General features: G+C 39.2%; 1 protein-coding gene across 1 annotated transcript in view; it reads right to left on the reverse strand.

The window, feature by feature from the left end:
- Window positions 1-11,782, reverse strand: part of ANKRD10 (ankyrin repeat domain 10) — a 33,588-nt gene extending 21,806 nt beyond the window's left edge. Inside the window, exons 1-2 of the mRNA XM_006883797.1 lie at window positions 11,579-11,782; window positions 5,296-5,448 (exon numbers count right to left, since the gene is read on the reverse strand). Of these exons, the coding sequence (XP_006883859.1) occupies window positions 5,296-5,448; window positions 11,579-11,782 (357 nt within the window). The remainder of the gene's footprint in view (window positions 1-5,295; window positions 5,449-11,578) is intronic.
- Between the last annotated feature and the right edge of the window lie 270 nt (window positions 11,783-12,052).

The following is a 12,052-nucleotide window of genomic DNA, read 5'->3' on the forward strand; positions in this document are numbered from 1 at the left end:
TGGTTATACCAGTGCATTCTGCTTCACTAATATCTATCTTTAGGTGTTCCATTTAATTTAGAAATTCCAATTTTCTTAAGCACATTTCCTACAATCCATAACTAGATACTTGGAGTAATTTCATTTTAAGACATGCCACAAAGGTCTTCAAAGTTTTACTCCATCCTTGTCAGAAGTTCAGCTCTACTGTATATAACAAGGATGCTCTTCCTTCTTGTATTTTGACTGCTTTCTAATATGAAAGCGTCATCTTTTCAGCATGTATTACTGTGTTAATAAAATTTACATTGGACAAATTTGTTCAGAAGAAAATCTCTAAGTCCCCTTCTTTCTAGTCCTTCATAGCCTGGAAGTCTGGCTGATACATGTCCACCATGGGTGATACTATAATATCAATGGCATAGCTTACAGCATCAAAATCTGGCAAACCAACAGCAAGTGGTGGGGTCTTTTAACAAAGGTTAAGAAACAATTTTATTTTTAATCTAGATTCTCACCCCTGGCTGACTGGCAGCATTATGATGGACGGTCAAGAATTTAAGATTGTTAACAGCTTTAGTTTGCTTGGCTTCACAACAGCCAGAAAATTAAAAGATGAACTGCATTGGGACAGTCTGATGTCAGAGACCTCTCCAAAGTACTGAAGAGCAATGATGTCAGTCTGGAGATAAAGGCACACCTTATACAGGGCATGGTCTTTGCTCTCACTTGCTATGTATCAGAGAGCTGGACAATGACTAGGGATGACAGAAGGAGAATTGATACCTTTGAGCTATGGTGTTGGAGAAGAGTATTAAATATACCATGGACTGCTAAGAGAACAAACGAGTTCATCCTGAAGAGGATAAAACCAAGCTGCTCCTTGGAGGCAAGGATTCTGAAGCTTTGTCTGACATACTCTGGATATGTTGCAAGGAGGGAGCAGTCCTTGAAAAGAGACGTCATGCTTGGGAGGGTGGAAGGACAACAGTGCAGAAGAGGAAGACCCTCGATGAGATGGATTGATTCAGTGACTTGGCTACAGGGAGTAGGTGTGTCAGAGACAATAAGATTGGCACAGGATAGAACAGGATTTAGGACTGTTGTACATAGATAGGATTGCACCTTGAAGGCACATAACAACCAACAACAATAATGTAGATACTAGAAACCAAAAAAGCAACAAACAGAAAATAATAATTAACCTAAAAAAGAAAAGGACTGCAAATACTTGCAAAAAGCAACACAGCTTTACTAAAAATAAATCAACATGAAAACTACCCTCATTTCCTCTTTGGATAAAGTTAGAACAGTGAAACTATAGATGGTACACCAAGTTCCAGTAGCCATGCATGCTAACCTTATGGACAGCTAAGAGAACCTACATTCAACTTGGAGAAAAACTAACCTGACACAATAAATAACATGCTAAATGATGAACATACTAGAAGATGGTGTAAAATTAGTAAGATGATATACCAAGAAATTTGATCCTTATTTTAAAAACTACACATCCCAAAACGTAAAAAACCCTCCATTCTGCTTTCTAAGAAAATGCATTGCCTAATGAAGATTGGCTCAACAGTATGCTGGGTACCACTAAGAGAGGTATTATGCTTCTAAGAACCCATCCAATTCATCTAGAATATCTCATTTTTTTGCCTACAATATTTCATGGTATTCATAATTCTTTTTTCTGAATGACTCACAGTAATTTACATTATAGTATAATATTCTATACTTTTTATACATTGTACTATAATTTGCATTATAGGACATTAGAGTAATGTCCTCATATTTTATCTTTTCTCTTTTTTGTTGCTCTAAAGACATTGTCAATTTTAATATGGTTTCAAAGGGCTTTTAGCTTTGCTGATTTTTATTGTTTTCTTTCCACTATTTCAATTATCCTCAATTTATCACTTCCTTGCTCTTGCTAGTTTTTGATTCAGCTTGGGATTTTTTTCCCTTGAGGGGAAACACATTATTGAGATATTCCTTATTGTAGGAATTTATAGACATATATATCCCCCAGAACACTGACTTTGCTTCGTCTCTGAAGTTTTGTGAATCTTGTGCTTTCAGTATTATCCATCTCCAAGTATCTCTTTTCTAATTTTCCTTACGATTTCTTCTACAAACACTGATTAAGAGTATGTTAATTTCCATATATTTATTGTTACTCATTCTAGTGTCTCTATTGTGGCTGGACAAAATACATCAACCTTTTTCTTCTTTAGAAACTAGGTTTGTGGCCTAACATACGGACTTACCCTGAAAAATTATCTATATGCTTTGGAGAAGAAAGTATATTTTGCTCTATTAGAAGCAGTATCTCAGTCTGTTTAATCTAGTTGGTCTAAAATATTATCAAGTCCTTTAGTTCCTTACTGATCTCCCACGTACTGAGTATTCTAGTCTACTCAAGAAAGCCACATAAGATACAGACAATGGGCAAGCTCTGGTGGCCTAGTGGCAGGAAACTGCAATACCAGAGGTGCGCGGTTCAAATCCACCAGATGCTCTGCTGAAGAAGGAGGAACCTCCTGTACCAGTCAGATCCAATTTGATGGTACACACATAAAAATAGATAGATAGATAGATAGATAGATAGATAGATAGATAGATAGATAGATAGATACACAAAGTGCATCCAGAGTGTTCTATTACCAAGGATGGTAAAGCTTCAGCTCAGATACTCTGTGCATACTACTAAGACAGACTATTCACTGGAAAGGGACATTACTGCCTGGAAAGGTCAAGGGTCAGCACAAATGGGACAGAGGAAAATAGTGACTGTAGCAGTGGGCTCATGTGTGTCAGAGATAATAAAATGGTACAGGGCAGGGTTTGGATCTATTGTTCACAGAGTTGTTATAGTTTTACTCAATGGCACCTAGCAACAGTCTGCTCAAATGGTCTATTGCTGAAAATGGTATACTGAAGTATATCCAACGACTACTATTGAAATGAGGGTTTTTTTGTTTGATTATGTTAGTGTTTGCTTTATATAGTTTAGAAATTGGTTGTTAGGTAAATATATTTATAATTGTTACATATTCTTGATAAATTGATCCTTCTAGTATTAAACAATGTATCCCTTTGTTTTTTTAGATGACAGAAATTTTCTGATAATATACAGCCATCATGGTTCTCTATGGACTGCTAAAAGCCCTAACATCAGCCATCATTGACTTATCACAAACAAGATCTATGGATCATAATTAACTACATGCAACAGGGGAGCTCTGGTGACCTTGTAGTAAAGAGCATGCAGTTCAAATCCACCAGCTGCTCCATGGGAGAGAGATAAGCAATCTCCTATTTAATGTTTCATTAATACAAAAAAAAACCCCCAAAACCCAAGCTTGAACTTATTTTCAAGAAGTCACTTACTATTTCTAATTATTAAATTACACTTAGTCACGTATCTGTGTTATCAGTACTCCAATTTGTAATTGAAATGACATTCTCATTTTGATAAGCCCGATAATACTAACTTTGCCAAGAAGATGATTTAGTAGCTTTTGATTTATAGCCTCTGAAAATGCACGACTCAGCTTTGTTTGTAGGAGCTGGTTCTGACTCAACACAAAACAACATACATAACAGAGCAATACAGTATCTAAAATTCAGGCCTGAGCAATATGTTGACAGACTCCAAAAAGAAAAAAATTCCCAGGACAAATAGGAATTGCAAACTGGAAAATCTGTTGGAGATTTTGATTGGGAAATATCACCCCATAGAGGTTTTCACACACTACTTATCTAAAGACATTTGAGGGAAGAGAAAGAAAACTATGTCAAACTTTCACATGTTTATGTTTTAACTATTGGACTTCTATAGTTCTAGAGAACTTTTTTTAAAGGGGAGAGGGGATCCTTAGATTTTGAAAAGCTGTATTAGAAAATCTCATCAGATCTCTCTAAATCAAATGCAATATAAAAATTTAATGGAAATTAACACAAAATATTCTGTACTTAAGTTAAATTCCTTATTAAGTATCAATTACTGTCATTCATGAAATTATATTTTATTGATAAGTTAAAACAATAGACCAAGTAAATAATTTATGAAAGGACAGAGAAATAGGAGGAAGCCGAATCTGGAATCAGGCCCAAGCTTTTATATATCAAACCCCCAAGTTCCCTTCCTAAAAGACCCCAATTTGAATGTGATCTAGGAAAAAGGGAGAAAAAAGGAAAATACAAGATGCAGGGAATAAGTCAAATAGATAAACAGTCCAATGCCTAACTCAATAATGGAATATAATAGCAATCAATTTAAACTCATTATCATCCAGTAATCAATTTCAGGAAAGAGAAAAAAAAAAAGTGCATTCATACACAGCAAATACTTAGCAGAAAAACAGCAGAGAGAGGGGGAAAAATAAAAAATGGAAAGGTATAAAGAATAGCTACGACAGTTAGTAGACCAAGTACTTTATACCAAACTCATCCTTAGAGCAAAGCGCTAAATCTGGGGACTATTCCAAGAGAGGCTGCCTAGTAGATATAATAGATACAACACAAATATCTGCTAAATCACTCTTACGGCCTTATTAGGTGAAAAGAATAATAAAAAGACATGCTGAAAATTTTATGATGTTTGAGGCATGCTTAATTAATACAAAAATCATTTTAAAACTTATTTTCCAGGAGTCACTTACTCATTCCAATTATTAAATTACACTTAGCCATTTACTTGTGTTATCATCACCCCAAATTCTATTTGAAATGATATTTATTTTGGTAAGCCAAATAATACTAACTTTGCCTTAAAATTGATTTAGTAGCTTTTTTTTTTTAGCTATTATCAAGTTTATTATCTATTTGCAGGAGTGGCATCCACTTCCTAAACAACATGCCTCTGGAAACTCTATGAACTTTGATAAATGCGGTAGTTGAAGAGGGGTTTAAGGTGTTTTGTTAATAGGGTAGATATGAGTTGTGCTCGACCGGAAGGCAATCAACACCACCACGACTTATAAACTCTACAATTTTTATTTTATTTTTATAGAAAAGCAAATAATAAAATCTGAGATAGCTATGGTAAGAGAGAATAGTAGTGCTTAAGGCCAACAGACTCCTTCAATTACCATCTATAACCTTAGGCAAATCAAACATGAGAAAACACTATACAGAGAAAGCATTAATATGTAAGAAACTCATGCACAAATAATTTAATTAATGCAAATTCTAGTTAACTCACAGGTAAAGACCTCAAACACTAATTAAGGTCTTAATTAAAATTCAATACCATGTGAGTAATTAATTATAGCTGAAAAAAGAAAATGTCAATGGACACATTATTACCTGTTCGTTAATGTTGGCGCCTGCTTGAATCAGCCAGATTAGGCACTGAGGATGTCCTCCAAAAGCAGCAATATGGGCTGGTGTCTGCGCATACCGAGTAGTGGAGACATTGAGAGTAGCTCCAGCTCTCACCAGCTCTATTAAGCACTCCAACTTTAAAAATATAACAATAAAGATGAAAAATAGGCATAAATGGCAGTATATCATCAACTGCTGCATCTAATATGTTAACTATTACATCTATAGTCTATTAACTGTTAACAATCTAAATTCCAAAGTATACTAGAAGATATTTTTAGTACAAATCTGTTTAAAGGGAACAAAGTGAGCCATATTCCATCACCATGAAAATTATGAAATAAAAAACAATTCTCGTTTAGAAAAAAATTATACATAGGAATAAAAAAATGAAAAAATGACATTACTACACAGATTTATTAGACTTCCTACAATCAAAAACTTACAAATCAAAACCAGAAAAGATAAAATTGGCACTATTCAAGGATTTCTTAATAAAAGCCCAAATTTAAAAATCTGGGTTTTACCACTTGGCACTTATTATTATAAAAACAAAAGTATTTACACTTTTAAAATTAATAGTCAAAGATTGTTATATGTTCTGCAGAAATATCCTCTGCACAGTTTTATACTCAAACTATGAATACTCAATGGAAACGTACTCTCCAGAGTTGGAGGAGTAAGTGGGGGAGACAGCAGTATGTGCAGTTTTAAGAAAAACACTGTACACGAGAGAAAACTATATCCAAGAAAAGGCCTGCAGCTCTGTTAAGCTCTCTTCTCTCCAACAGACTGGTAAGTGAAAACTTTAAAGCCAAGGAGGCGTACCTGCAAGTTCCTGAGTAAAAAGTTCTTTCATTAGACAAATATTTCACCAAGTGCTTGCCTGGTATCAAGCACAATACTAAAGAGTTGCTGTCTTCAAAGACTTAAACCATTCTTTTCAGCTTGTTTTCTGTCCACACTGATCATATAAAGCAGATAGTGAAAAGGTCTGACTAAACAATTATAAGAGGCCAGACCTCCAATGTAAAATAAGTTAGCCCTGTAACTCATTCCAAATCTCTATACCTTCCTCTTTTAGTAATTTAAAGTTTTTCTCACTAGGGACAGATCACGTCAATAAAGTTTTGTGGGTTTTTTTTTTTGCAATGAACTCTGCTAAGCCATTGGGAATAGAGTACACAGATAATTAAAGTATCTTTATCTCCAAGGAACTTGAGTCTGGTTAATGAAGGCTAGCAAACATACACAACTTTAGTATATTTTTATACACTACCTTTATTAATTTAGTGAGCTGAGGAGAAAAAGTGCTAATTCCAGAGATACTATGAATGGATCTCAAGTCTAATAAAAATGAAGTAATGAAGAAATCTGGTGTGCCAAAAAAAGGATTCATCTTGAACATCAACTGAAAGCTTAAGGGACTGTTACCATCTTGGTGATAGAGGAAACTGCATTAGGAACTCCAGAAACATACTGTTCAATGCATCCTTTAATAAAACAACAACAACAAAAAATCTCCCTCCTGTTAGAACCAACTCACAGCTGACCCTCACTAGCAGGTTTTCAGAGGCTGTAAATCACACGAGAGGAGACCCCCATCTTTCTCCTTTGCGGATTCCAACCACTGACTTTGCATTGGCAGTACAACTCCCTACTCACTAGGTCACTGGGCCGCACTCCTTTCAAAAGGAGTAATTATTTTAATGTGAGTCCTCAATAAACTCCAAGTTTTACAGGTTAGGTAATGTTTTTGCACTTACAAGAAAGTTGGGAATAATTTAAAATGTCAAGTAAGTGTTCAGCACTGGAAGTTAAGAACAAACACTTAAATGTTCTTACTGAGAGTAGCAACTGACAAGGTCAAGCAAACTGAGCAGTCCTGGCTAATTTCTGCCCTGGGGGTGGGTGGGTGTGGGTGTGGGTGTGGGTGTGGGTGTGTGTGTGTGTGTGTGTGTGTGTGTATGCATGGATTGACTAGGCACTTCATCTTCATTTATTTAGAAGATACAAGCTGTAAATTACCTCTAATAATTACCTATAGTTATGATGGGCAATCTCCTTCCATGTGATTTACTGCTTCTGAAATCCCACTGAAAGGCAGCTGTCAGTCAGTCAGTCAGTCATGACTTGAAGGTATAAAACAGGTTAAATTTGCTAGGACTCAAGTTCTACAGAAGTAATCACTGACTACAACTGACTGGAACAGACTCATAGCTGATTGGCCCTCGAACTGTTCTCCAAGGTCATAAAACTGTAATTACCCATCATTCCCTCCACCTTATTCCACAACAACTGGTAGAGTTGAACCATGTGAGAGGCACAGCCTTTGGCAGAGCAACTGACTAAGGACTATGACACCAGAGTACCTTATAGAAGTAGATTTTGTTGATTTTTTTTAGGAGATTCATAGCTGACCTACCAGGTTCTCTCCCCTGTGGAGTAGCTGGTAGATTCAAAAGATGTGCCTTTGATTTGACAGTGCAAAACATTCAGCTGTAATTATTTTTATCAGAAGGGATTGCGGGTACCTGTGACTGCCATGAAATACTGTGTTCCCCCTCACCCCCAACAGCAATTCCAAACCAGGGAAGGGGGGGGGTCATTGAAAAACAGAACAAAACCAAACCGTCCAATTAAATGCGTGTTTTTCTTTTAAACATATGCAGTTATCAAAGACGGTGCAAACTACTGATTTAATGGAAAACTAAATGAGAACAAAGTGTATTTTTAAGCAATAAAGCACCAGATTACTGTCTTTGGAAATTTACATTCTAAATTGGAGAATAATACATTTTTCTTTTTAAAAGAAAATTTTTATATTAGTTTACTTACAAAATTCATATACATTGTTTTTCACACTGGATCTTTCTCATTTCCTTTACCCAACCATCCCTTCACCATCCTCATCCCTCTGTTTCCTACCTCCCCTCCTTGGAATCTCATACTCATTCTACAATAAAAATCTTATACACTATTTGTCCTTATGGGACTGAGTTAGCTCACTCAGCATAATGCTCTCAAGTCCCTCCCAAGTTAGGTAGTAATTTATAAAATCATTACTCCTGCATGCCGCATAGTATTCCATTGTGTGAATGTACCATAATTTTGCAATCCATTCGATTATGGTTGGACATCTGAGCTGTTCCCATGTTCACGTGATGGTGAATAATGCTGCTATGAACACTGGTGTGCCTCTGTTCTCATTCTCTTAGGGTATATTCCAAGCAGTGGGCAGAATAGCTGAGACTGATTATGGGCACTAATATGCTGCTCATAGCACAATTTTAGAGACTTTGTCCACAGGGATCTAACAGCTCATGACAGATTAATTTGTGTCCTCATACTTGAGGGCTCCTAATAGCAATAACCCTCTCACACTGTCCAAACTCTTCTTCCACCTAAATCTTTGTCTCTTCTATATTATAATGTAACTCAGAAACTGTCTCCCAAAACCTCCAACTCTAGTGTGAATACTGAAAGAGCAATGGAAACTACAGCTGGCAATAAAAATATTAAGATATTCATCTTTTTGAGTTCTGGTGGCCTAGTGCCAAAAACCTGGGCTACAATCCCGAAGGCCACCGTCAGTTCCACGGAAGAAGGATGGGCAATCTCCTCCCATTGGATTAATGGTTAACTATGAGCTGGTTCTGACTCTATGGCACACAACAAACAACAACAAGGTCAAACGGCTTGTTTCGTATTAACCTGGAAATTGCATTCTTTTCCCCTAAATATTCATCTCTTAAATCTCAACCCAACCTCATCTAAAAGATGACTTTAGCATGTGAAGAAATCTTCAAATAAAAAAAAACTTACTGCCATCCAGTCGAAACCCTCTAGTGGGTTTTCAGGGGGCTCCAAATCACACAGTAGGAGTCTGCCCAGCTTTCTCCCTAGGACTTGCTGATGGATTTGAATGGGCTTTAGGTTAGCCACTTACTATGTACTATGCCCCAGAGCGCCCTTAAAACCTCCCAAAAACAATCATTAAAAAGTCTCTTTTTGTAGAAATACACAGTATTAGATTACAAGCAAAAAGGGACCTATCTTTTTGTTAAATAACCCAATTTGATTCTATAGAGTGAGGACAATTCACTTGAGCATTATTTTGAAGATATATAGTATCCCTGTTTCTCCCCAAACTTTCAAATTGGGAAGAAAATAACTATATATAAAATCTAAGATAATTCTATTTAACACCCTTTTTAGTAATTTATATGAAAGCTAAATACAATCATTACTATAAATACATTAATTTTATTGGATTTTCATTAAAAGATGTCTTACAAACATACAATTTACTGCACATAATTGCCTAAAAAGCATTTTTAAGACGTCATTATTCCGCTTATATATTTTGTCTGGTGACTATTCAATTTAATGAGGTCAATTATTCCACAACTTTTACCTTCCGGTAAAAGTAAAAATACCTCTTAGCAGAAGTGGCAAGGAAAGTAGGTTACTTATGTGCCCTAGGTTTTTTTGTGTTATGTTGTTTAACCAGGGCGAGGGTGAGCCATACAGTTTACAAACACTTTTCATTTGAAACTGACTTTATGTATAAAGCCAAGATTAATTACTAAAAACACTGGTATTATGTTTGCTCTACAGAGAATCATGATAGTTTCAAAAGCTGCCTGAAGATCAAGTGAATCCAGGGTTGATTTCAAATAAACACATATGAGTTCCTCAAAGTTCATAACCTTATGAAAAGTGTGGCCCATGACTCCGACTTACTAAGGGAATATTAAAACTCACAACTTCACGTACTTTCTTTGGGGTGTGTGTAAATAACTTTAACTCTTGAACACAAATTTCTTTTTTAAAAAGTTCTCAGTAACCTAGAAATATTCAACACTTCATTCCTTGAACTCAATGGCATCTCTTCCCAGAGGCAATCTGACGAAATAGGGAAGCAGTTTCTAGGTAACTATAACCCCAAAACTAAAAATAATTAAACATACGACTTCAAGGTGTTTTGTTGATGGGTATTTTTTATGTTTGGTTTTGTTGGGTTTTTGTTTTGTTTTTTTAAAAAAGGTCATGTGAAGTATTTTCATTCTCATACAAACGACGGAAGAAAGGATGGGCAAATTTAGAAGCAGCATGACTAGAAGTTACTCATTCAAAACGTTTTGTCTGGGGCTTTAAGAGTACTTAAACCCCGAAAGCTGCAAGCTTCTTAAAAGTTAAGCTCAATTTAGAAGCATGATTGCTTCCAAGTTACTTACCGGAGTTCCTCCTCGCATTTTTGCATGTTATTTGCACAGTGTGTCATTATAGGGAGTGCCCGTTAATTAACGCTTTTCCTATCCCCACCCCTTATTAAGACTAGAACCACTTAGCTCCGTTTAGTCGTAGGCCGGGGAGTAACAAGCCTGCGGTGCAAACTTGAATACCGTACCTGAGAAACTGAAACCCTGAATCACTAGCTTAAGAAAAACAGCCCCTGAAAAAATTCTTTTAGCGAGTCGAAGACGCACAGCAACCTGGATTTAGCACAGGGCCATTACTACCGCCTGAAGACGCCAACATCGAACATCTCTGTTGCCATAACAGGAAAAACAAAACAAACGGGCGGGGGGATTCAGGTACAGCGAAGTCTTTCCCCGAGGAAGCGGACAGAAACGCACAGGATAGGGTGAAGCGGGCCCTTGCCAAAAGCACAAGTCTCCAAAAATCGGCCTTGAGACGATCAGGGGGCTCTTTTTTACAAAAGGTCCTCCGAAGGCGTGGAGGAGACTCTCCTCCAAACCGTGAGGCCTCCCCCCGTCTCCCCGACTTAAGGAGAGGCCCAGACGGTTCCCCCTAAATTAGCCGAGTGCCATCACGCCCTGCAAATGCCATCGCCTCCGGGAGCCGAGCCCGGGCCGCCTGCCCGCCGGCACCCTGGCATCGGCCGGGCGCCGCGTCTCCCGGGAACCCGCCCGCGTTTGAAACTAGCTCCGCCCAGCGCCCCTCGGAGCCCCCCGAAGTCGCCCGAGCCGTCACACACACGCCCCGGGCCGCAGGGCGCTCGGGCGGCGTCCCCACGGCCCCGCTTCCTCCTCGACCCTTGCAACCCTCGGGGGGCATCTGATGTCCCGCCTCGGCCCCAAGTCCCCCAGTCCGTCTCAGAAAGCCGGCCAGGAGTCTGGGAACTACAGAAGATGGCGCCTTAAAGGGACACTGCCCCCGCAGCCCTCAAGGCTCGGTGTGCGTCCGGGAAGGGCCTGCCACCCCGGCTAACCCACTCCGCGCCCCGGCGCCCACCAACCTTGCCGAAGTGTGCGGCCCAGTGCACGGGCGTCCAGCCATAGAAGGAGTCCTCGGCGGCCAGGTGGGCGCAGGGCGTCTGCTGGAGCAGCAGGCAGAGAGCGGCCAGGTCCCCGTCGCGGCAGGCGCGGTGCAGCGGAAAGCGGAGCGACAGCAGCTCCTCGCTGGAGAAGCCCGCCTCCACCCCCGTTCCCGCCGCCGACATGATCCGCTACCAGCAAGCACGCCGCTGAGCATCCGAAGCCGGCTCCGCCGCCGGCAGAGACCTGACGCCGGTCGCCGGAATGGCAGCCGGAGCTGAGATGCGCTGAGCTGAGGCGCCGGATAAGGATTCAGGGGGCCGCGTCTGCCTGAAGACAAAGGATACGCGAACCGCGCCGCCGCCTTGGCGCCCCACAGGCTGCCGAGCCGATCGCGCACTGAGAGGGCGGGGAGAGCGGCGCGGAGCTCAGCCGGCCGGGGGCGGGGTCTGGCG

This window comes from Elephantulus edwardii, unplaced genomic scaffold (assembly GCF_000299155.1).
Source record: "Elephantulus edwardii isolate Elephantulus edwardi_28Jun2011 unplaced genomic scaffold, EleEdw1.0 scaffold00030, whole genome shotgun sequence".
Lineage (NCBI taxonomy): Eukaryota > Metazoa > Chordata > Mammalia > Macroscelidea > Macroscelididae > Elephantulus > Elephantulus edwardii.